The sequence below is a fragment of the Chaetura pelagica genome, unplaced genomic scaffold (genome assembly GCF_000747805.2).
Source record: "Chaetura pelagica isolate M959 unplaced genomic scaffold, ChaPel_1.0 scaffold21, whole genome shotgun sequence".
Taxonomy (NCBI): Eukaryota; Metazoa; Chordata; class Aves; order Apodiformes; family Apodidae; genus Chaetura; species Chaetura pelagica.
The window spans coordinates 3,275,799-3,302,739 of NW_009952251.1; the positions used below are offsets into that span (position 1 = coordinate 3,275,799).

The following is a 26,941-nucleotide window of genomic DNA, read 5'->3' on the forward strand; positions in this document are numbered from 1 at the left end:
AAAGGGGCGCACTAAAGTTTCAAAACCTCTTTGTTTGCCAGACGAGGTAGAGATGGCAAGTTATATACAGGGATCAAGGGATATTCCAATACTAGATATTCCAATATCAGATAAAAAACTGAAGTCCAGGGCAATCAGCTGGAAAGACTTAACAGACGCTGACCCAAACAATAAAGACTGTCAGGAGTAATTAAGAAAATGAGAAGGTGGCACAGATGTTTTTGTCTTGACTGAATCTGTCTCAAGTGACTTTGTGCTGCAAACCCAGGGTGCAGTTCCCTCCATTGTGAAAGCCTCAGTTAATCATTTCTCAAAGAGTCGTGTGGCATCAGTGAAATTGTCTCTCAGAACTGGCTAGTGATGCTGATGTGCTGTGAGAGGTTCAGTACCACACCTGGACCACACTACATTTCCAAAAGTTGTACATGCGTATGGAGTGAACCTACCAAGTGAAAAAAGAGGCTTAACACCTTTGCCAGCCCAGCATGGGGACATATGTTGTCACTTCATAAACATCTAGCCAAAGGCATCTGTTTGGCACCGTCATGCTGCTACATTCATGTCCAATAGGCCATAGCATAGGAAGACTTTAATGAAAAATTATATTTTTTTCAAGTAATGATTGAGAATATTCAGAATACATGAGTCACTTTCTTCGTGATTCAAGTATGTGAGAATCCAGAGAAGGGCAATAATTACTATTTAATGAAATTTGTATTGTTTGGCAAATAGATTTTTCATTTGTTCCTGTCATGATTTCAGATGTTTGGAAACATGAAACTGTGGAGGTTAATGGTTCTTGGAAAGGCTGTTAAAAGTTTCTGGTTCTTTGCTTTTGTTTTCAGAGTTGAGCTTTCCCAAGACAGTGCACTTGATTATATTGCGGGAGACCCTTGGAGGTGGAAACTTCTTGTTTTGTTGTCCCTGGGTGATGACCTCTAGATAGCCAGTGTCCCCAGAGCTCTGTGATGCATTATGTGTCTCACTGGAAAGGCTTTGTCTTGGGATGTGTAGTTTGACCATGGACCGTATGCCTTGGGGATAAGCACCAGGGATCTGAAATGAAGTTCTGATGAGGCATAATGGCAACAATATTTTTATTTTAAATGTTAGGGAGATCGACTAAACTATTTAAGGGAAGGCTTTTGTCTTTGCAGGGGAAAAAACCCAACAAATACAACTTTACCTGCCTGATCAGCCATAGTATGTGGCTTTTGAAGTGGGCATAAGGAGAGTTACGATAATGGGAAACAAACATTGTGTTTCACATGAAATGTTTCAAGTTCTTTTAGAACTTCCTTCTGCTCATTTCATCAGAAATCTAAGGCTAACTTATCTTATTGTGTGTACATTGGATGAATTTCTTCCAGGATGTGTTGGCTCATTTCCTTGAGTACTTGTAAATTTTCTGAATTTTTTTCAGTCACAAGATAGCTGAAAAAGCTTTAAGGAAATGAGTCAACCTCCTGAAATAAATTGCTTACTGACAAGAGGATACTGTGTTCAAAATCATAGCAGCTCTTGGTAGTTTTGTGGATAATAATTTATAAATATTCTCTGAAAGTCTGTTGTATATGTTCCATTTTCCAAAAGGATTTGAGAGACAGTATCTCCAAAGAGCATGTGAGCTGTGTTGTTAAAAAAATAGGGCATGTTTTCAGACTTCCAGGTATCAGCATGAGAGATGTGTGTGTTGGGAAGTGACAGTCAGAATCTGTAATGCAAAATTAAGGATGCCACCACACTTGAGTGTAAATTAAGAGAAGTAATGTAAAGATGCTGAGTTGAGGACTACTGAGCTTTCTTAAAATAACCTTTCTTAATAAAATAATAGCCTGGAATCTGAAGGCTGCGTAGACAATGTGCTTATCTCTGTATTTCATCACTCAAAACCAATATGCATTCTGACTTTTGGGATCCCTTTCTGATGCTTTCCTGCTGTTCGTAAATCAGGTTCATTTGTTCTGTAAGGAAAGGCCCAGGACCTGGCTTCCCTTTCTTTGGGGGCTGCAAGAGTTCTCAGCAGGGAATTCTCTGCGCAGGGCTTTGCTGAGTCATAGTGCTGGCAACTGACTGGAATCCTACGTAGTTGGTTTAAAAATAAGTAAGAGGACACCATTTTTGTAACATATATGTCTTATACAGAAAGTACACGAGGGTTTGGGGTTTTCTTTGCTTCCCAAGAATTATGCAGCGATTTGGAGACAGAAATGAGGAAGCCATCAAATATTGTGATTTGGGATTTTCTCTCTGATGAGCCAAACTAAATGTAAAACCAGATGATGATGAATTTTTAAGAAAGCTGACATCAGGATCTCGATCTGAACTTGGAACTTGGATGCAGCAGTAGCTAGCCAGATTGCCTTGCTTTAGTGTATTAACAGAAAGTCCCTGATGCAAGCAATAAATACATCTTGACACAGATGACACACACTGTTGGCTTTTTAGGCACTCTGGAAAAATCTGAATACGTGCAGATCACAACAGAGAGAAGAAAGTGCAGAGTAACTGAACGGGAATTGATCCTGTTGGTGTAAAGTGTTTCAAAACAGTAGGAGCTGTATAAATGCAGGTATGAAATAAAAATCCAGCTGTGATGCTCTGTCTAAACATTCACCCCTCTGCATCCCACTCTGTGAAGAGAGGAGTCAGAAAATGGAGCAGATCTCTGCCTCTGGTTTTCTAGTTGTTGTTAGTCTTTGTCTGTGACTTGCAGTCATGAACAGTTGATGTGCTACACTTCTGTCATTGGAGCTAAGTGTTGGCCACAGTAGTTAATACTTTGATTTACAAACTTTTTAATATGACCTTGAGAAGGGAAGTAGCAAGTATGCGTTAGGAGTAGCAGCTGCAAGTTCTGCAGCAGTTTTGTCCTGGTGTTCAGTGCAGCTAAAATCTCTATTTTCTGAAGGAAAAGCACAGGTTTTCTTATTCTGAAGAGTGTGAAATGGGAAGGGAGTGGTGCAACCAAACCCCCAAAAACCAATCATGATCATGAGGAAGTGTGAAACAGTCCCAGTTCATAGTGTTGAGGATTTAGGATAGTGATGATGTTTTCCCTCTTTTCTGGGTTATTTACAAGAGAGTATCACATGATGTCTGTTACAGTTTTATCTCTAAGTTCTTATAAATATTTCCAACCCTCTGTGCTTTGCTGGTTTAAAATCCAACTGCTTTGTTTTGCAGTTAATTTCTTAGTTAATCATTCCAGTTCTCATTAAGGTGGCAAGGTTGGGGCTCCACAACTGTGTGGGGAAGGTTACTGGATTCCTCTTAGCAAGGGCCAGCAAAAGGACAGAAATGTCATGGCAGAGAAGCAGAAAAAAGAAGTGTGAAACAGTCCCAGTTCATAGTGTTGAGGATTTAGGATAGTGATGATGTTTTCCCTCTTTTCTGGGTTATTTACAAGAGAGTATCACATGATGTCTGTTACAGTTTTATCTCTAAGTTCTTATAAATATTTCCAACCCTCTGTGCTTTGCTGGTTTAAAATCCAACTGCTTTGTTTTGCAGTTAATTTCTTAGTTAATCATTCCAGTTCTCATTAAGGTGGCAAGGTTGGGGCTCCACAACTGTGTGGGGAAGGTTACTGGATTCCTCTTAGCAAGGGCCAGCAAAAGGACAGAAATGTCATGGCAGGGATGCAGAAAAGAAGAACAGTGCTTGACACAAGATTGACTTGCAGGTCAGAACAGGTACCTGCTTGCAGCTCCAGGTGGAGGCATAAGGAATGGTACCCAGAGTGTGGTAGAGAAAATCAGGAAAAGTAAGTGGCTACAGCCACCGTGACAAACTGTTGGCCCATTGTTACAAAGTGGGTTTGGTCTCCTCAACAGAAAACCACCAAAACTTGTGAATTTCTGTGAGGTAAACAAGCCCCAGGCTGCAGTCCAAGAGAACCTGTATCAGGTCAGGGACGGTACAAGTATGCAGGCACCGAGACAGAACTGAACAAATGAGATTTCCTGTGCATGTATATCTTGCAAAAATAGCATCTTTGAAAATGTATGTGCAAATTTAGAATGTGCTGTGCTCCTGAGCTATTTCTGGGTTATCCTGTATCTGCTTGAATATTAGCACAACATATAACCTTACTATATTGTTTGGTGGAAATGACTGAAAAAAATGTGCTTCTGAAAAGTGGGTTGAGTCAGACTTCAGTCATATGCTCATCCAGAAACCTTTCTCCTGGTGTCTACAGTGTTTCCTTAATTGTGCTGTTAAGTTTTGCAATGTAAGATCCAAAAATTGGATAATCTGTGTTTGCAAATAACCAATGACACACAATCATACAAAAATGCAGGATCCACAGCTCAGCTGAACTCAGGGACTCAGTTCACAAATTGTATTAACAAAGTTTTCAGAATTCATGGTTTGAAATCGTGTATAGTTAAGTGTAACTTAACCAATTTGCACAGGTTTTGTGTTAGTAGTTTGTTTTTTTGTTTAAGAAAGCATTTTTGTATTCTTCTAAAGCTCTAATTTTCTTTTTTTATTGTGTTTGTATATTGCTTCCTGCTTCTCGGATGTATGCTGCCATATTGAATGGTGCTGTCTGTTGTCATCTACCAATAATGGAATAGTACATGTCTTTGGGAACATTTAAAATACTTTATTTGAGGTGCACTGTTAGCAGTAAATGCTTAGAGATGATGTTGTTTCACTTCACATAGTTTTGCTCGGCTTCATAATGAACTCAGATTTTCATATATAAGGTATTAACTCTTCTAATTTTTAATAGCCATATCAAATCTGAAATTTATCTTAAATCCTTTCATCAAAAGCAGGAGATAGGCAAAAGGAGGAATCTGTTCAGAGGTAAGAATATGAACAAAATTTTTGGAATAGATTCTCTCCAGGTGAAGAGACTGTACAGAGCTTGGGAGAGCTTTCCAGCAATGGAAAATCTACAAGATAAGGAATCTGCTGTTAGGTCTTCTCATCATGCAGACTGAAAGGGATGTGGAAGGTGTAGCTGGCTGGGAAAATAAGTGGTAATGGTGACAAAAGTAGCGAAGGATGGAGTGATTAAGCATGTCCCTTAAACAACCCTCCTTAGTACGCTGCTTGCGTGGATGTGCTCTCTTCATGCTGACCTGTTATTCCTCTCTGTCTGTAGGTTTTCCACAGAATAACTTCCCAGCCATTTGGATGCCTTAGCAAACATACATATATAAATAGGAGGATGTTACTGTTTACTTAAGATAGAAGTTCTGTGGTTTGTAGAGAAGAAAGGAGAAATTGCTTATGCAGAGTTACCCACAATGTTGTAGTTAGTGGATTTCACTCTTTATTAGAGGTGTGAGAGGGAGGCATTGATGCCTGTTTCTGCCTTGGGTTAGAACCTGTATTCTGTTGGTTTTTTTTTTATTAGTGGGTTTTACATTTGGTTTAGATTACTGAAATGTTAACGCATGACAGAAATGTATTTTTAAAATATAAATATTTTTCTGTATTCCAAACTAGCAGACTCTGACTTTTTAATACATTCCCTAGAAAACCTATTACTGTCAGATGACAACAGTAGGCTAGTTTGCGTTCCTGTTTAAACACATCATAATATTGAAGATAAATAACAGCTGTTAAGGGAATATTTAATCCCACAAAATCTGTAAGATGTGTGCTGTGGAGACATTTTATTGACAACTTCTAGAAACTGAAAGGATTTCTAAAAGGTGGTGAGAAATCTCTTGGAACTGGCAAGGAAAAAAATCACATTTTTAGAAATGTTTCTGTATTAAACATGGGAGTGGACTTGAACACTGAGAATGAAATGGCAGCTGGTATTGTGACTCTCAAAAGACTGCAACAGATTAATAAGAGTATTGATCAGGCAGTGTCAGAAACAGCAAGCAATCAAAAATAATGCCATCAAAAGCGAAGCTGAGGAATCCAGAGGCAAACTTTCTTCTCTTTACAGTGATGAATCACTTGTCTCTCCACATTGTTGAAAGATGCCATGTTGGTGGAAATCCAGATATATTTGTGCCATCACAGTAGTTGCAGGCTATCAATCACTGAAGAGGGCAAAACTCAAACTAACCTCCTGTATCCATAGATATAAGCTGCTGTATATAGCAAAACTCCTTTTTCTGGGTGTTTTATCTGTTCTGTGGGTATACTGCGTCTAGGCCTTATTATTTTGCCCTTTGTCTCTAGCAATAAATAAAACTTCAACACACATACACAAAACCAACCAATTAAAAAAACAAACAAACAAAAAAACACACTGAAGTATAAAAAAAAAGGGCTGAAAATGCAGAAGTGACAGTGGTTCAATGAACCTGCACAGAACCCTTGGGAAGCATGTCTGGCACAGACTTTGCTTCATTGCTGGTTCATTCCAGGAAAGGAAATAGAGCTTTGGGAAACCTCAAGGTGATACTTAACTATAAAAAGCAAAATAAAGCCATCCCACTATTTGGCCTTAAAAATGGCTGAGAGATCATTGCGTGCAATTGGTTGATTCTGGCTCAGTGTTTTGTGCTCTTGAGTTTTATATCCCTTGCTAATGATTAATTAATCTTTTAAAAATTAATTCTTAAGGGTTACCTTCAGTGATTCTGGTTGAAACTTTCACCTGCACAAAAACCTACTTGTCCTAACTGCTGGAGAGTGTGCATATGTGGTTGAAACATGTCAGTCATTTTGTGGTTACACGTGTTCTGCTCCGTGGCCATCAGCAGAACTTGCCATTTGGCAAGGGAGCTCCTCCTCTCCATTACACACCTGAGAGCTCCTCAGAAATGAGATTTCAATTCATTAGCATACTTTATGCACTTATGGGGGTTTAAGAAGAAATACATACCCCTTATCTCTTGTGCTTTGGAGTTGCATGTTATTTGTTCAGTTCTAGATAATGTTTACTGAACTTAGCTTTTCTGTTTGCTTGCAATTTGCATACATACAATCAAATATTTTTCTTGAATCTGTTCAGATTTCTTATATATACCTGCAGCTCTTTCATTGAAAGTTGTTAACACTAATTGAGTATTGGAAGTGCTTAAGTCATTGCTGAATGACACAGCTCTTGTGCTGATGGATTCCTTTCTTTTGATGAGTGAAGATTGTGAAGTTACTTTTCAGATGTAGCTGCTTGTGGTTACTGTTTGTATCTTTTCAGTGCCTGGAAGGTCTTGTCAGTCAAGATGTTACACACACAGTAGGTGACAGTTCCTGATCTGAAGTGACTGAGCTTACTCTTTGTGCTGTATGAATATTCTCTAACATTTGCTAAAAAGTTAGTATTTTTGCCAGTAATATGTCTGGTCATTGGATAATGAGCCAATGAATTTAGGTCAGGTTTTGCAGAAGATTGTTGCAGAAATGGAGGAATTTGTAACACTTGAGTAAGTTAGAATGGAGCTTTTAAAATTACTGCTGTTACTCTAATCAATGACAACTTAACTGCTTTTTAGCAGTTTTGAGAATTGTCTGTCATGTGAGGCTTTTGACTTGATAAATATGTTAACCTGAAAACTTTGTTGGTAAGTTTTAATTTCTCACAGTGGATCATAATTTCAGTTTTAGGACCAGAGGATGAAAAAAGGGAATAAGCACAATAGTTGTCAAAAAGGGTTTGCAAAATTTATGTGAGTTTTTAAAGTAGTTACATACCATTATTAAGTTGTAGGGCATGGGAACTAAGATGGCTGCTGATAATTAGGGCAGGAAGTTTAGTAGTTTATTATACAGGTAGTAACTTAATACTTGAGTTGGATACTTCATAGGGTACCCATCTTACCACTGACAGCATTTCTGATAATAATGTACCAGCCCTACATAAATTACTTATCAAGTGCCTTCGTTTCTTCTACTGCATGAGTGACTGGAGGAAAAAGAAAAAGGGGGCAAGATGGACAAAAAGGAAAGAAAGAAACCAGAAGTTCTGTACAAGCCTGCAGATCAGTTATAGCAAATACTCTGGTAATAAAATTCTCTGCTTCACAGGCAGCCAGTGTGAGACATTGCAGAATGTAATCCGGAAAAGTGGTGAGTAGTCAAGCCTAATGTTTCAGTGATTTTAGGTGGACAGTGACCAAGTGCTTGTTTGGTGATGTGTGATTTTAAAACAGAATAAAAGACACTTGCAACTTGTTTCAAAATATAGATCTAAAGTAACGTGTATGTTGTAAAGACCTCTTCTAGCCTATTGTACGTTTTACACATGTGCATTTCAGTGATGCATATGATGTTTACATGGCAGATATATTTTTAATAATGATTCAAACGGTGTTTCATTTTTAGATTTGCAAACAAAACAAAGCAAAAATAGCACCGTCATCTTGACTCTAGTTTAAGGCCTTGCAGTTACGCCAGTGGTGTTTGCTGACAGTTCTACAAAGAAAACATCTTTTTGAAGGGTAAGTCAGAGGATAGTTACACGTGGAATAAAGTGTACTTAAGGTTAGCTTATGAGCTAGTAATGGTTTTCAAATAAGCATAAGTTTTACTGAAATTAAACCCAGAAGAGATCACTACATCATTCGGTCTCATTGCTGCTGTATTATGGGCCACTCGGTACTGTCCAGACTTTAACTAGCCTGAATATTCCAATTCTCAGAGAATAAAAATATGTACCATTCTCAGAGAGTAGAAGCAGACTAAATTATAATACAGATCTTATTGCAGAGGAGCAATTGTTCCAAGTGTGTTTTGAGGCAATCAAGGAGGGAGAGGAATGAGGTGGTTGACTCCAATCAATGGTAGGCCTGACAGGGCTGCCATATAACCATCTCGCCCTTCCTGAAATGTTTTCCACTGTTTCCACTGCAGAAGTATTTGACAAGGAAAAAACAAAACAGAAACAAAACACCAAGCCACAAAGCAGCCCCCTCCAGTTTCTCTGGTACCTTTCTGCATTGTGTATCTGCATACATTACCAGATGCTGCTGGTTCACAGAAAAACAGCATGAGGGCCATAAAGTAAATGACCCCTCACTTTTTCCTCTGGTTGTGGGAATACGTTTGACCGGTACCAAGACAGCCACACCAGAGAAAGCCCTCTCTGTAAGTGCAGCTGTGCTAGCAAAATTGTGCTTTTGTTGGTAATGTTTATTTATCAACAGAATTTTTCCAGGGGCAGGATAGGCTGTGTTGACAAAAGCACATCTTTGCTGGTATCCCACAGCAGGGATACTTTCTTATATTTTCTGTTTTTTTCTGGCAAAAACTTTTGATGGGAATGTGGTCACAGATAAAAGTGTGTTCCCTTTATTCTTGGTGTTGCAATCTTCTTCTACACGTGGCTCAAGCAAGCTCAGCAGCTCAGGCACTGCCAGCAAAGAAGTGCTTATCTGACACCATATAAGGTTGCAGTCGAGAACAAAACTGATGAAAAACATTCCACAGTAACTTAGACTGGCAGATAAAATGACACAGAAAATTTTAGATGAAGTTTCTTTCTCTCTATTTTTTTACGTAATTTAGATCTGACAGTATATGCCTCTAAAAATTACCTTTTACGATTATTTAGAAAAAATGGCTTGTTTTTAGATTTTCTAAACAGTTGTGTGCCAGAATAACAGAACTTTAGGATACTTGTGTATACAGAGGGGTTTTTCTGTTTTTTATTCTACCATTAAAAGCAGGAGATAAACACCTTTAGGCTACCAAGTTGTGGGAGTGTTAAGGTGTATTTGGGGATATGATGAGGAACTGGATATCACAGAGAGGAATTTATTGGGAAGAACATTTTATTGTGAAAGTATTTTAACAAGATGTGAGACATATATGCAAAGTGCTTAAAAAAACCCCAAGACCAGAAGATTTCTAAAAGTGTCAAGGGTGATGTTACAGAAGAGATGCAGGTTCCCCTTTTCCTCAGTGTATTGCTTGTATTTTTGCTACCATCTTGTTTTCTAGTCTTTATAATGTGATAGCCTACCAAGTTAGTCTAGTATATATGATTATAAGTGTAGTCCACTTCAGTAGCCATTGGTGGCCTAAATCTGAATTTTCCAACTGTTCTCTGCCTGATGGCCCCTGCTTTTGGCTATCCCTCTGAGGAACAGGCTGTCTCCATATCCTGCAGATGTCACTTTCTCCCCAGACCATCCGCAGCTGAAACAGTTGTGAGTTGACTTGAGAGGTGGTGTGGCTCTTACCCAGCTGCATGTTTCCTTCAGGAGGTGGAAGTGCCCCACACGCTATATTTACCCCTACATTCAGCCAGCTGGACTACAGTGAACCAAATGGTAGGTGATTTATTAGCATTTTGCAAAGATGTAGTGACTTGTCAGCAATATGATCAAGTATCTAATGGTTTTTATGGCTGAAGGCATGCTGTACCATCTGTCAGTTGTTTGCTAGCTTAATCTTTTTGTGTAACATTATGTGTTTCTTGTAATATCTGGAGTTCTGTGGTAGGTTGCTGAAATACCCAAGTGTTGTGTAGGTGTGTTGTGTAGGATCTGACTTCCAGGTGAACCTGGTCAACTGGTTGGTAACCCATGTTGCATGGAGTGTTTGTGCCATGGGACTGGCACATGAATGAAACCTGAAGGTTAGATGGGAATGAAATGCACATCATTTTATGGAGGAGGATTAATAAGATTTTCAGGAAAGAGGTTAAGCTTGAGGTCATTTCCTTCCTATTGTTACACTTTTGAATGTTTGCCAGTGAGATGGGTGAAAGGATTTATTTTTATCTTTGAATGCTTTGAATTTCAATTATGTCTGTACTTTGAAAACAGAGAAGTAGAATTCCACTTTATTTCTGCCAGTGTACTGTCATAAATACTTGGGTTTTTTGTTTGTTGTTTTTTTTTTTAATATCTTTATATCTGACATTCTAGTTAACTAATCTTTGAGCTGCTGGTTTGCCTTCAAATACCACATTGTGTGAGCACTCAGATGCTGTGATCCCCACATTGAAGTGTTAGTGTACATATAGAAATAAAATGTAGTAGTGCAGTTCTTGAAAAAGAAGGAAGTAGTCCATCTTATGGCCAGTGTCAGAATAAAGTCTGTGTATGAAAATGAGAGCAAAGATCTTGCCACTGTATTAGTTTAAGCTTCAATAGCAAAACGGTTTTGTTGTTTAGTTTTTGGATAGGATGTATGATATGGCTTTACCATCCTGTCAGTCACAGCTTTGCTGAATAAAGTAAGAGTGCCATGAATGTCAGCAACATTATATATGTCCTATGCAGGGGGTCACTGAGGGCACCTGAGAGTGTGCAAACGGGGTCTTTCCTCTTGTTGCCCAGAGCGCAGCAGCAGTACATGGAGGTATATGAACCTTGGTTTTCTGTGTGCAAGGGAACAAGTTGCTGCTGTGCAGTGAGGAACAAGCGCCTCCCCTTTTTTTTGACCCTGGGTCATGATATTCAATATCTGAATATACATGATGATGATTCTTTGATGCTAATATAGCAGGACTTTATCACCAGGAGGCCAGTATTTTGGTCTGTGTTGGAGTTCAGGGGTTATCTGCAGCCTCTGACAGTGCACCATCACCATCATGTAGAGCCCAAAGAGTTGCTGCCCTTCTATGTGAGGCTTTAAGAGCATCTGTTGTACCTTTCTCTTGCTTCTTACTTTCCTGTCCCTGCTTTTCTCAGCTGAAGAATTCTGCCTTATATTTTCATTACTGCCCAAGTTTTCAAAAGTGTTACCAAGAGTGAAGAGATGTGTGATAGCATGTAGTGGGATCTAGTAGCTGTTTGGGTGGTTTTAAAGATTGTCCAAGAACTTTATCAGCTTTCTTGGGATTGCTCTTTTGGCATTGAAGGGAGAACAGTTTCCAGCCACTTAATACGCAGCAGTGCTTTAAATTTCTCTTAGAGTAGTCCAGTTCTGGTGTTCTTTCCTTTCCTGGCCTTTGAAAGTACAGTTTCTAGCAGTCTAGAAGTGCTTGTGCAAACGTGAAGTAATACAGTAGCTTTTGGTTCTTCAGTAGCAAGAAGTCCTTAATTTCTTTGAGACCATTTTTTTCAGAGTCTTCAAGCTAAGTATGAATAAATATTACTGTAAGAGTTATTTTTTCTGTTTTTCAGTATCTGATTATTACTAGGAAAATGACTATTTGCTTTGTGATTTTGAGCCTAGTGCTTCACAAGCATAACATTTCATGAAATGTGGGCTGCAAAGGACTTGATCTGCAGACCATGGACCACATTACGAAGATATGTTTAAGTACCCTTTTTGTTCTTGCAGTACTGGGCCTGGTTTGGTACTGTTTGGGTCCTTGCCATGAGTTGAAGAAATCACAGAATCATAGAATGCCAGTTTGGAAGGGACCTCAAGAATCACCTTTCTAGGTAATATTATAGTTTATAAGAAATGGCTCTGCAACCTGGAGTTGTAGGTCGACGGGCAGCATCCACCAGGCAGCTTGTGAGCAGTCACAGGTCTGAGCCCCTGTGCTGGGGTGGCATTTACCAACCTGAAAGAGGAGAGGTAGTAAGGGCAGCTTTCTGCCACCTGCTTGTCCTCCTGCTTAGGAGTGCTCCATACCGGGTTATCTCAGGTTAAAGGCAGCTTCACCCCAGCCAAATGTCACGGAGCCGTCTTGTCTTCTGTAAAATAACTGGCTTTGTGGGGAAGTGATGTGGGAGAGCGAAATACTAAGTAAACAAAAGCCAGCACCTCCAGTGAGCTCCTGCTGTGCTTGTTGCTGTGGCTGCCTTGCCGTCATTTCTGGGATTTAATGATTCTCCTGTTTACATCAGCCAGCCCCACGCTGGGGCCCGTGGCTGTGCCTCGGAATCCTCCCATGGACAAGGCAAGGAAGGAAGTGGAGGGAGGATGGGGCTTCAGCATCCTGTACCCTTTGGAGGGGAGTGGCTGCAAATAGCTGAGCTTGAAGGACGTAATACTTTGTATGTTTTAGCACGGGCTGTTTGAACCTAGATAAACCCTTGATTAAAGGAGAAGACGCAGACGACTGTGTGTAACTGCTAGAAACTGCTGGGCAATTTGAGAACATCTTCTAAACTTCTTTCCTTCAAATGACATGAGGAAGAGAGAGGACAGATGCACCTCGTGGAGCTGAGATCATGCAATGTTGCTAATACAAAGCTAAAGTCTCCCAACTTCAGCTGGACATGCTGGCTCCAGAAGGCAACTTTTGTAAAAAAAACTATTTGTGATTGGGAGCAGAGATGTGATTTTCAGGATCCATCCGGTAAAGCTTTTTTTTAATTCTTCAGTTTGTTAATTGGGCTCAGGTGGAGGAATGCAGTTTAGAATCCACATGCATCCTTTTGAATGGCGAGGTAAGGCTAGAAGGTGCAAGTAAATGTTGATCTTCAACTTCAGCCATGTACTGCATACACTAGTGTTGTCTTCCCTGAGAAATGTTTGGGTTCCACTAGAAAGCCTGTGAACCATTTGCAGACTGAGATGGGGAGTTCTGTAAATAACAGAACGTAACCTGTATGTAGTGGGTTTATGTTTGTATAGTAGTAGCTGATGTGCAGTGTATTTTAAATGGGTTGGCATAATGTGATTTGTTATAATAATGACATGCAACAGAAAGTCTGCCTTGAAATTAGTAGTTTACTTACTGGCTTTCCAGAAAAGGAGTGATGCTTCAGGTGATAAAACTTGTCTGCTCCTGTAAATGTGTCCTGATGTAGTTTTCAATGGCCTTTACACATATTTTGGATATAAAGGAGACATTGATGTAGTTAGCTAGCTCAGTAAACATTGTACTACTTCTTTAACAATTACCCACAGATGTTTTACAATAGTTTTTTCATTTTTCTAGAATTAAAATTACTAGATGTTACCAAAGTGAAAATACTGCACTAAATGTAGTGTTGCAAACTTTCCCAGTCAGTTGCTCAAAATCCACAGTAAGTATTCTTTGGAGTAGTCGTTCTTACTAACCTTACCTTTTGGTGACAGTCTGTTTTATTGCCCAAAAGTCTGTGCTCACACCAAACAGCAGAGTGAACTGACACTGGAATGGAGGTTTTGGCAGTTACGCAGGTAAATGCACGTAAATCAGATTTCTGTTTTACATTGGAAATGCCAGTGCCTGGAGATCCCCTGATGTTTCACTTAAAATTAAGTTCAGAAATATTTTCTGATGCAGATTAACCATAAACCTGTTACTTTTAAAGACTGAGTGAAATGACAGAGTAAAATAGGTAGAGGAAGATAATTCTTAAAGGTATGCTTATGGGAGAAACTGATGGCAGACTGAAGAATCTCCACTTGAGACAAAACCATCCGTAGCCTTGCTATCTACCAGCCTTCCAGCTCCTCTGATAGACCTGTAAGAGAACACCTGACTAGAGAAGTAACGTTCATATCTATTCTTCATAAGCTTATCTAGGCTGAGCATAAATCCTCCTCCTAATAATTGGTTGCATAACTCACATCATCTTCCGTGCCCTAGGATTTACTAAAATTAACCTAAAATTCTGAGAAAGTTATCATTTAAGAATAAACAATGCAAGCACTTCAAAAGATTTTTGCATAAATACTCTTCTGAAAAGGGATGAAAAAAATGGAGATTGGGATGTAAATCCCAAATGCGGATAACAGCATTATGCGGGGATACAATGGCGTTACCAACACCATTTATCATTTCTGAGTTAAGCTGCACAGATTTTTCAAGAGCTATGAGTTAGAATCCCCATGTATGGTAGTGCAAGATGAAAATTGTATAATTGCATTTAATTAAAACCATTCAGGATCTGTGAAGCATCACCTTCTCTCCGAGCTCTGCATGTAAGCATCTTTATAAATGTGTTACAGAGCAGAGATCGGTATGCAAAAGTCTGAAGCCCTTCAATTGGTATAGGGAACTTCTACATTTTTTCCTGTGCAGGAAGCAATTCATGATGTTTCCACTGGGAGTTTGTGACTTTTCTAATACTTTTGTATTTGAAGAATAAAATCCCATGTGTTCATGTAGACAAGCTTTTTATCACATAACTTAACAGTACTGACTACAAAAATTGGGACCAGCAGGCCAGCATTGATTGGCTTGTGTATAACCAGTCCATGCACTGGGAATACCAGTCTTGTTTTAGATACGAATCAGTAGCAGCTCTTGCTTTTCAACTGTCTTACAAAAGACTGTGTCTGATTTATTTATTTGCTGATTTAAGCTATGCAAGATGACTTTGTAAGGTGATAAATTTTGGGTAGTTTATCCTTCCTAAGACAGAAATAGTGAAAGCAAAAGACACGAAGAACAAAACATGAATGCCCCAAGGACCCTCCTGGCTCCCTGGTGTTAGATACTGGCTTAGCAGGGTTTTCAACATTGTCTCCCATAGCGTCCTGATGCAAAACTGGGAATAGCATCTGACAATTCAGATAGTAGTGCTGCCTTTCAGAGAAACCTCAACAGGCCAAAGAAATGGGCGAACAGGAACATCAGGAAGTTCAAAGGGAAATGCCCCTGAGGAGGAATAATTCCTGACATGAGGACAGGCTGAGGGCTGATGTTCTGGAAAGCAGCTTTTCAGAAAAAGAACTGGAGGTCCTCTTAGACAACAAGTTAAACAAGATCAAACAGTGTGCCCTGGCCACCCACTGGCATCCTGGGCTGCATTAGTTAAGGCCTTAGCCAGGAGGCTGAGATAGATGGTCCTTCTCATCTACTCAGCACTGGTGGGACACAGTGCTGTCTTAGCTCTGGGCCTCCAGTACAGAAAAGGCATGGGCATATTGGAGCTTCTTATGACCTTAACTCTTCTGTGGGCACACTTTTATTGTGAAAATTAATTCTGTAAAAGTGATGCCACCTTCTTTCATTGCACTGTTCATCCATTTACCCAATACTTCTTAATTGCTTTTCAAATACGATAGCCACACCAAATTGGTGCTTGTCAGGGGGAGCTGCACACCCCATTCACAGTCACATCAGGGCAGAGCTGTGGACACAGGTGGAGAGCTACAATGTTGACATGAAGAGCACAAGCTGTGGATTTTGCAGATGCTGTTAGTATCAAGCTTACCTTAAAGGGTGTTGTAATGGTGGTGAAGCCTGAAAGTGGAAAAAATTAGTTCAGTTCTTCATGCCAGGTTTGGCTGATTTCATGCATAGCAGTTAAAGAGAGAAAACATTATTACTCAGAGCACATTTGCTTTACAGTGATTTCAAGGTGCTCTAGTCGCTGTGTAGTTCCACACAGTGATGCATTTGCTGCTATCCACTTTTCAATGTAGAATCTGTCTCACATATGCTGTTTGTGCAGGGGCTGCAGCTCGGAGAGATAAGTTACTTTCTGTAATATTTTGTGTCAAAGAATTACTGAAGATAGAAAGATACTGTACATCTGGAGCTGTTAAATTTCTTTCAGAAGTTAGACTAACTTGACAAGACACCAATGCAGCAAGACAGTATTTTGTTGCATATTTTATGTTCTGGGAAGGGATATTTATATCTTCTCTTTGGCCCAGATTCTGGAACAGCTGCCAGTTCCACAAACAGCAACAATTATCAGCTAAAAGGAGACTAGAATTTCTTAGAATTGTAGTTCCCTGTGGAGAGTCTCTGTGTGTGTGTGTATGTATATAGTATGTGTGTATATACACACATATATATGTTTTGGGGAAGAAGAGAGATGAGGTAGTGGTAATTGTGAAACTGCTTTTCCTTCTCAGATAGGTTGGTGTTGTTTTTTGTATGGATTTTTTGGTTTTTTTGTGTGTTGTTTTTTTGCACAGCTGAATATTACTGGGGCTGTCAATGTTTAGCTGTTTTTCATTGCGCAGTTGATAAGTAGATTTTGGCAACCTTAATGTTTTCATGCTATTTGATTATTATTTTTTTTTTAGCTGTTCAGCGTTGTTGTTTTGTTTATTTAAATCCATGAGCTGACGTTTGCGGTTATGTTTCCATATACATTAGTAATGTTATTTTTTTCCCCTATGTGAATAACATCATGAAAGTAGAGAAAAAATAATCTATGTCAGAAGGAAATCAAAGCTGTCCAAAATAAATTCTGTAATTTGATTTGATTGCTGACAGGCAGCGGTCTGTCAGCATTTTTCATCCCTCTGTCTCCACCACCTTCTGTTGCAATGGCAGCGTGCCTGGGGGCAGAGTGTGAATGATTTAGTCTTCATTGCTGCAGAGGAGACTATTCCTTCATGAAAGGTCTGAAAATCCAGGCACTTTCATAAATGCTGGGTGTTACTAATTAAGTTGTAAGGAAATGGTCGACTTTCTTGTAACTATCAGCTCAAAATTCGAGAGTCAGTTCACGTAGGACCTTTCCTGAAGCTCAGTAATATCCTGTTAAAAAATTACTATTGAATTTACTTAGTTACTGATTTTAAATACAAAGAACAGTTGCTTGTGCCTCAGTGTTGAAAATCTCACTGTCAAAGGCATATTTCATTGCTTCAGGATTCCTTCAACTGTTTAACAAGGTAAGAATAAAAAAAAATCATATTTATTGATACAATGTACCAAGTATCTGTTCTGCTTAGAATTACAAGCAGACTCTCTTCCAATTGATTAAATTCAGAAATTCAGATGAACTAGAGCATGCTAAGAGAGGTGGTCTTTTGTCATACAATACATCTTTATTTAACTAGACGTAATGAGAACACTGAATAATTTACAACTCTCTGTGTTTAAGGTAACTGGAATTTTTCAAAGAATCTGCCTGCTTTTGGTAGTGATGTTTTGCGTAATCAAGCTTACACAGTGGACCAAAGTAGGCACTAGGTGTAGATTTGCTGAAAGTTAAGCTACATTTCACAACTTCTCAGAGTTCTGTCTGTGGAAGATTACAGTGAGGCCTTGGGTTAGGAAGAAATTAAAAAATAGAAAAGTAAATAAATGCATAGCAGTGAATTGTTTTTGTATAAAGTGTCATTGCAAGCCACATAAAGAGACTTTTCTGAGGCCCATGGGATGATTTACAGGGTGTTCTTTCAGAGTTCCTCTTTATATAGCTTTGGAGAAAAAAAAATAGAAATACACGGATGAGATAATATTCTTTACTCTGAAAAGTTTTTTGCTGTAATGAAGAATAATTATACATGGTTTAAGTTTTTACTGCATATGTGCTTGACTTCATGGTGTATGCAGTTTATGTGCTATCATGTTGATTCCACTCAAAAAGTTAAGTCTAAGGGTAGTATATGCTCGAGGATCATAGGCATTAGAAGTCTTCTATCCCTTCTCTGTTATTGAGGTAATTATGAAGCTACAGTGGACATGTTGTGATGTTGAGGTGTTCAGACCACAGCTTTCTAAAAGTTGTCAAAGTCACCCAAGCCCAGAGGGGTATGAGTGTCTGTAGTTCGCCATGATCACCTCTTGACTCTCCAGAGCTCTTCCAGGTTGCAGACAGGGTGCATAACTTATTCTGGAGCAATCATAGAAGTCCAGTGTGTGCCTGGTAAAGCTCTGCAGGTCAGTTTGAATGGGATGTGATGCATGGGATGTGAATGTACGGGCTGCACTAATCATGATGCAGTAGAGTTATTGTGCATGCTCCAAGATAAGCAATCAGAATGAAAACGAGAAAGAGAAGCTTTAGTGTTAAGTTTGTATTTTTAAGATCTAAGTAACAAATCTGCACTGTTTATTCTTGCATAAATAGCGTATGGGTTTCTAACATGTAGGTGAGGATTCTGTTGCCTTTCTATGCAGCAGTTCCTACAAAAGCACAAAGAAAATGTGGTTGAATTGATAGGAGCTTCCTGAACACAGCTTCAGTAGACTTAAGTACTTAGTGAAGTCTCTGTAAGATGGCAGAATATGTCTAACTGTATGTAATAAGATACAATATTTTAAAAAACATAATTTGAGACTAAGGAGTATCAAGTGCTGTAAGAAAGAATTAGGATGTTGTATTTGAGATTGTAGGTATCAGTGATTAAGAATAAGCTGCCTAAGTGCATTGACGTTATGATGCATACTCTCCAAGAACTTCCTGTACAAAACAAGTTAATTTGTATTTATGTCAGCTTCCTCTGGGTGGCTAACCTTTGTGTTCTTCCAAACAGCTTCTCACTCCAGTTTTCTTTCATCATGTAGTTTTCTGGGTGCCTGAATACAGGCTTGTAGACAGAAAACACCCCAAGACCTGCATTCATTACTGTTAGGATAAAAACCTTGGTTTGGGAGGGGAAAATACTAATATTGCCAAGCTGCTCTGCAGATACTTCCACTTCTCAGTTCTCCTCTTTTGAATATATTTTGCTGAATCTCTCATGTGAATCTCTGGCTTACTAAGTGACAGTTTTGCCCTTTGAGCCTCTAGCTCAACTTCAGTGATAAGGAATATGTCAGGAAATTGGAAGTGTCAGATCTTTTTGGTGTACATATAAAAATATTTTCTCTAGGTTCTAACACAGAATGTATTAAAAACTGAAGTATGATACCTCTAGCTGCAAGTCCATACTCCTTAGCTAGGGAATTAATGCTAAGTTTTCATTTCCCAGGACTAGCTTATAAAATGGTGTGGTAACTCTGAAACAAAGTTGCAATCAGCTATACACTCCCATAGCCTCTCTTTTGGGTTAGGGAAGTTTTGGAATAATACTTTACCTTGGCAGGTCACTTCTTGTAGGAAACCCTGTGTTTACTTTGACTGTAAGCATGTCTGCTTGCTCTATATAAATTGGTCTAATATCAACCATAGAATAGAAGCCGTTTAGCCTTTGCCAGTTAGTTTAATTTTTAATATATTTTTTTTTTAAGCACAGGTTATTTTCTTAAATGGGCCTCTTGAAACAGAAAACCAGGAAAACTACTATTGTAAATACTACTTTGAAATTATTTTTTTTTGTTTCAGATGAGAACTCTCCAGCCAATTTCTGGGATTCCAAGAACCGGGGAGTGACTGGCACACAGAAAGGACAAATCGTGTGGCGTATTGAACCTGGCCCCTATTTTATGGAATGTGAGTACCTATTTATCCAAGGCATAACCAAAGTTAAGCATGCTTTTGTGTCAAGGAAAGTCAACAGGATGGCTTTTGATACTCTTTTTGTCAATCAGGAACTGATTGTGCTGCTCTGAGGGGCAGTATTTTCTGGTGCATTTGCTGGATATTATAAAAATGGGAGTTGAGCTTAGATGTACATTTGTATTCTAGGGATATTCTTAAGCAGCATGTTTCAGTTTAAAGGAGGAAGAGGTTACCTTGTGCAATGTTGTGTAGTATATATGTATTGAAAGACGAAGTCCCTTCCCAAGAAGTTTAGAAATTAAGCTGGAGAAACATAAATGGAAAAGGTAATAAGCTAGTAGTGCTTGCTAATGATTGTTAGTATGAAGGTTAGATTTGTCTTTAGGAAGTGCCAGCCTCATGACCACTTGCATCAGGATTTCTCAGCTGAAGTTTTGTTGTGCTGTGAAGTCCACTAGGCAGTTTTGAAGTATTGAAAGTCTCTGTATGACTGGAGGAAAAAGTCTGCAGTTGGAATCTGTGATGAGTATTGGTAGCTAAGCTTCAAATCGGAGACCTATGCTGCTCCCTTTGGCAACCAGGATTTATGGGAAGCTAGGCCACTCTGCTGTGTGGTTTTAAAAATTATTATTATTATTATTTCCTTCTGTATTTTGTTGTTTTTTATTTTCCTCTTTTCTTTTTGTTGAAAATGAGCTGTCTTACCATCTAAAGTGTATGATCCCCCAAAGAAATTGATGTCTTATTCCTGGTGTCTGAGCTTGCTGGAACCTCTGATATACTAGTGGCAATCAGTCCCAAAAGAGCTGTGAGCTGCTTTGCCTCCTATTTAGCCTCACAGCAATGAATCTTCCTTCATAAAGTAAAAACAAAACAAAACAAACAAAAACCCAACAAAAAACCCCACCTCCCAGTCTATTACTTGACTGTATGCCGTGGTGCTGAGCACTGTAGGTCTTGACTGATTTTTTTTTCTTCTAATTAACTAATATAACAGCAATACATGTATTTCAAGAGGTGTTGTATACTCTATACTATAAATAGTTTTTAAACTTCTAGTTTCTGGAACTCATCATTGAATCTTGCCAAGTTGGCCTATGCACTATGCAACACATTCTTTAACCAAAACAAAAGGCAAGCTTTAGTAGGGTAAAATTAAATTCAGTTTCAGGAGTTTATTACAGGAAAAATTATTGAACTGAAGATGAAAATCAGGAAAATGATCAAGATAATTAGCTTTCCTGGTGCCAAAGATAGTGGTATATGAAAGTAGATTAAAATTGATGTTAGAAGAACTTACTGTCTCATCTTCTACAACTGTTCTGTCAGTATTGTTGCCAATATGGGCAGTTTGTCTTGAAGGATGTTTGTATCTTTTAGCTGATTATGTGTTGCTCCATAATATCTGGAGATGAGGCTCTTAAACAGTATTTTTAGTTCATGTGAGTAACCTAGGTGAGTGCCTCAAGAAACAGTAGTTTTCACATACAATCTGCTGCAGCTGACTTTGCACTTTACAATTCACTGCACTTTGCAACTAACTGATACAAAGAGCACAGGATATGTATTTTTCCCTTGTGGTTAGCTTTAGTAACAAACAGTTCTGCTCCACAGATAACATGACCAGGTTGCCACGTACAGCCACAGTGGAGTTGCCTCTGCTGGGCAGTGCCAGGCTGGATGTGGGCAGAGCTGTGCTGCTGGGTTTCTTACCATGCTCTGCAGTCTGTGCCAGTGCAGAGGTGAACTTAGCTCCCCTGATAGCCTCTTTTTCCTGCCATGGTGCTGATAGAATTTGTACTCTCAGCCTAGCACTGCATGTGGTGCCACTGTTATAGCAAGAGAGCATGAAGGGGAGGCAAATGGAGTGGCTAACATCCCCAGTAAATATGTGCCTGGTCATTGAAGTTAAAGTATCTCTGATGCTTTAATCTGCCATTTTTTTCAAAAAATTGTGAAGAACTCTACAGTTTTAGATTCTTTGTAAGTAGAAATATCCTTGCTAAGAGGCAAGGATGATACTTTTTAACAGAGTTACACTAAATAATGACAGTAATTCTTTAGGATTTACAGGCAAAACTGGACTGAAGTTTTCTGTCTTTTTGGCAAGAAGAGGTATGGAAGCTCCTAATGTTGAATGTTGAGTTGAGGTTAGTCAACGTGCAGGTCATTCCAGAGGCTTTGGTTGTGTTTTTTCATTTGCAGTGTCAGAGCTTTGGAACATTATGTCTCTTTTCACCAGTAATGTCACATCTCTATAGGGCAAAGTGCAGAGAATGACAGCATTGCTAACAAGCCATATACAAACAAATCTCATGCAGAAGGAGTATTTCTGTTTTAATTTCATTAATGTTAATGGGAGTCAGCTGGATTGGGCCTGAGTGTCCCTCTGCAATCCTCAGATTTGTGTATTTTAAGAAAAGCATCTTATCTGTTAATTTGGGAGGCTGTTTTTCTATGATCATAATTGTAAATTCAGTAGTAGTTTCACTGAGGTCTGTGGAATTTATGCTTACATTTAAAGGTAGGTCTTGGATAAGAATTTGTCTGAATTTTTTATTGCTGTATCTTGTAGTTCATTTTTTCAGTTGTTCCCTTTGTTCCTCTTAAAATCCTTCTCTATAGATTCAGCATCTCCTAGTTCCCAAGCAAGTAATATGTAAAGGCATAGCTTGCCATCTGCTCTATTGAGATCAAGCACCCTGCAGAAAGAAAGGCAGGGGGAGTCTAATAATCATGCTAAAAACAGACATTAATTCCCCCCAAAGCATGCTAAATTAGCAAAACAAGGATGATAAAAGAAAACTCTCACTTGCTTTAGACAAAAATCAACAGAAAAAATTCTGGAGATTCTACCTTGGGAAGGGAGTATCAAAGGAATCAACACTGAAAAAATGTGAACTTAATGTATTGCAGAAATACAGCAGCCTCGGTGAGGAGTGGCTGAGGAAGGATTGGGGGGAAGAGTATGCAAATGAGAAAGTAAATGCTTGCAAAGTGAGAATTCAGCTTGCCATCAGGAACAGCTGTTGTCCTTAAGCTGTCACCTAGTGACAAAGTGAGTAGCTCTGAACTGCAGAGCCAACCAGTACTGAGGCAGGAGCTCCTCTTTCGTTTCCCTGGGGAAAGAGCAAAAGTGCCATGTAAGCATTAAACGGAACTCTGTCACTTTAGAGATTCAAGAAGGTGAATTTCAGCGTCAGTGTGCTTGAGATGCTTTTTTAAAAATTTGTCACACAGTAGAGGTAGCTTTAAGGCATCCTGCTCTGAGGCCTGCTGAAACGTGGAGGAGGGAAAACAAAAACTCCCTAGATAGCTGTGCTGGTTTGGCTTGGGTTTTTGTGGTACTGGGCGACAGGCACCAGGAGTGGCTCAGGTCAGAAGCTGAGAAGCTTCCCCTACTCCAAAACCGGCCAAGGAGCCATCAGAGGGACAATAGATGCACCTCTGTCATTAACATGCGAAATAACTGAGGTAAGAACTGAGCAGAGGAGCACTTAGGAAAAAAAAGAAGCTGAGCTGGAGAGGTGAAAGGCAGTGCTGGGGTGAAGATCCCAAGGTTGGTGAGGAAGAAGGTGCCCAGGCAGAAGTTTCCCTGCAACCCCTGGTGAGATGGCAGCTGTCCCCTTGCATCCATGGAGGAACGTGGTGGAACATTCCATGAAGGCACCAGGAGGGGTGAACTTAGCCAGTGGTCTCAGATGTTGTGGCCAGTGGACTCAGATTTGCTGCCAGTGGACTCTTGAGTATGCAGCTTTGGAAGCCCCGGGGCCAGGGGAGTTTGTTCCCGAAGCAGCCCGTGACTCTGTGGGAAGCCCAGGCTGGAGCAGCTCCGGACCTGGTGGAAGGACTCATGAAGGAGAGGTTCGTGGAGGACTCTTTTCATTTTTTCAGTTGTTCCCTTTGTTCCTCTTAAAATCCTTCTCTATAGATTCAGCATCTCCTAGTTCCCAAGCAAGTAATATGTAAAGGCATAGCTTGCCATCTGCTCTATTGAGATCAAGCACCCTGCAGAAAGAAAGGCAGGGGGAGTCTAATAATCATGCTAAAAACAGACATTAATTCCCCCCAAAGCATGCTAAATTAGCAAAACAAGGATGATAAAAGAAAACTCTCACTTGCTTTAGACAAAAATCAACAGAAAAAATTCTGGAGATTCTACCTTGGGAAGGGAGTATCAAAGGAATCAACACTGAAAAAATGTGAACTTAATGTATTGCAGAAATACAGCAGCCTCGGTGAGGAGTGGCTGAGGAAGGATTGGGGGGAAGAGTATGCAAATGAGAAAGTAAATGCTTGCAAAGTGAGAATTCAGCTTGCCATCAGGAACAGCTGTTGTCCTTAAGCTGTCACCTAGTGACAAAGTGAGTAGCTCTGAACTGCAGAGCCAACCAGTACTGAGGCAGGAGCTCCTCTTTCGTTTCCCTGGGGAAAGAGCAAAAGTGCCATGTAAGCATTAAACGGAACTCTGTCACTTTAGAGATTCAAGAAGGTGAATTTCAGCGTCAGTGTGCTTGAGATGCTTTTTTAAAAATTTGTCACACAGTAGAGGTAGCTTTAAGGCATCCTGCTCTGAGGCCTGCTGAAACGTGGAGGAGGGAAAACAAAAACTCCCTAGATAGCTGTGCTGGTTTGGCTTGGGTTTTTGTGGTACTGGGCGACAGGCACCAGGAGTGGCTCAGGTCAGAAGCTGAGAAGCTTCCCCTACTCCAAAACCGGCCAAGGAGCCATCAGAGGGACAATAGATGCACCTCTGTCATTAACATGCGAAATAACTGAGGTAAGAACTGAGCAGAGGAGCACTTAGGAAAAAAAAGAAGCTGAGCTGGAGAGGTGAAAGGCAGTGCTGGGGTGAAGATCCCAAGGTTGGTGAGGAAGAAGGTGCCCAGGCAGAAGTTTCCCTGCAACCCCTGGTGAGATGGCAGCTGTCCCCTTGCATCCATGGAGGAACGTGGTGGAACATTCCATGAAGGCACCAGGAGGGGTGAACTTAGCCAGTGGTCTCAGATGTTGTGGCCAGTGGACTCAGATTTGCTGCCAGTGGACTCTTGAGTATGCAGCTTTGGAAGCCCCGGGGCCAGGGGAGTTTGTTCCCGAAGCAGCCCGTGACTCTGTGGGAAGCCCAGGCTGGAGCAGCTCCGGACCTGGTGGAAGGACTCATGAAGGAGAGGTTCGTGGAGGAATCTTTCCCGTGGGAGGGATCCCCTGGGGAAGTAGGGCAGGACTGTGAGGAATCCTTCCTGAGGAGGAAGGAGCAGCAGGAACCACCTGTGAACTGACTCTAAACCCCATTCCCCTGTGCCGCTGGGGGGAAGGAGGGAGAGAGACAGGGAACAGTGATTTGGGCCTGGGAACAAGGGAGATGTGGGGGGAATGTATGTAAACACTGCTTTTTGTGTTGTCTGTGTCCTGTGTGCATCTGATTAGGATGGAATTAAATGATTATTTTTTTCCCAAGTTCACTCTGTTTTGCCTAGGACCTTAATTGGTGAAGAACCCTCCTTGGCCTTTGTTTTAACCCATGAGCATCTAGTTGGCCTTTGTCCTCCCCATCCCAGTGTGTGTGTGTGGGGAGTTGAGTGAGTGGCCACGGGGCTGGTTCTTGGCCCCCTCAAGTTTGCTGTGTAAACTACAGAAGGATTGCTAAATGTGGCCCCAGCTCTACAAAGAGCTTTCATCCTTCTCCTGTAAAAGGAAAGAGCAAGTTCAAGGATTATTGTTCTGAACAAGTGGCAACAGTGTCAGGGTGCAACACAGCTTAATGCTTTCACGTTTGGTATGGTCACCTGGTATTTAGTGTGACATCAGGACCTAAAGTACGTCAGGATCTTCAGTCCCTGGTGCAAGAGAGGCTGCAGTTGCCCCAGGAGTGATTTTAGTTGGCAGTGTGTTTCTCAGGGTGTAGAAGAGAGCTCCCTTTGTGGCACTGTGGTGGAACAGCGATGATGGGATTCCTTATGGAGAACAGAACTAGCAGGAAGACGGGGTGAAATGATCCATGAAAAGGCTGGTGATAGAGAAAGGAAGTACAATGAAGTTTGAGTTTTATGAAACTAGTCGATATAAGCTGCTGCTCATTTGTAAATGGTAGCTTCTGAGTCAGTTTTCTGCAACACGAGGAAGGACAGGTCATCTTGGAGGTGCCACAGGAGGGAGAGGCCTGTCCACACAGCAGGTAACTGGTGCTTATGTAGTTCCATATGCAAGGTCCCCAGAATTTAAAAGCTATACATATTTGAGTAAGTAGAACAGGGCTACTTTCTGCTGCTAGGAGCAAGTGAGATAATGTGGCTTGTGCCCCTGCAGCCAACCCTTCCCAGTGTGTCAGCGATGCTCAGTCACTGTTCAGCAGTGTGGATTGTTGTGTGCTCATACTTCAGGCCCTGGCATGGTCCTGCCTGGCTTATTAGTGAGGCACAGGCCAAGAGCCTCCTTTGAGACTGGTTTGGACCTTTATTTATAGGTTATAGTCTTGGTCCCATGAGTATTAATTACATTATCCACAAGAAACACCTTCACCTACTTTAGTGTAATGTCTTTGTTGTTGTTTATAACAGTTGATGTCATAGTGATTACTGTGAATAGAAAAGGAATACTTTGATTTGCGTATAATTTCTTTACGGATGCTGTGGCTTTATGTCTTGAACAGTGGCAACTGTTGGGATTCATCCAGAGACTGCCAGTCTTGTCATATCAGTCAATTCCAAATGACCCTTGGAATGTTTGTGGTTAAATTACTTCTGGTGCCACAGTGTGATTCTGAGATGCACCGATGCTGCCTGTGTACTTGAAATGTTGAGTTTGGGGCATGAGTAGGCTATGCACTACACAGATAACATGTTACAAGTGAGTTTTTGTGGAGGTCTGTTTTCAGTCCCCATTTTCATGAAAGTATAGCTTCTGCAAAAATATTGTGTTGAGACTGAAATCACCATGCTTTGTAGTTAGCAGAGCTCCCTGTTTTGTTAATAAAGCCAATACATACTGAAGGGAAAAAAAAATACCAGTTTAATAACTGAGCTTTATGTGATTTTTAGCTTCTATGGGTTGCTGTAGCTGAGAGTTGTTATTACTAGAGATGTGAGTACAGTTTTGTATTT

At 40.2% G+C, this 26,941-nt stretch overlaps 1 protein-coding gene across 1 annotated transcript in view; it reads left to right on the forward strand.

Annotated features, from left to right (window-relative positions):
• The window catches only part of HECW2 (HECT, C2 and WW domain containing E3 ubiquitin protein ligase 2), a 103,602-nt gene that overhangs the window by 10,642 nt on the left and 66,019 nt on the right, over positions 1-26,941 (forward strand). The window contains exon 2 of the mRNA XM_010007368.1: positions 19,725-19,832. Coding sequence (XP_010005670.1) covers positions 19,725-19,832 — 108 coding nt within the window. The remainder of the gene's footprint in view (positions 1-19,724; positions 19,833-26,941) is intronic.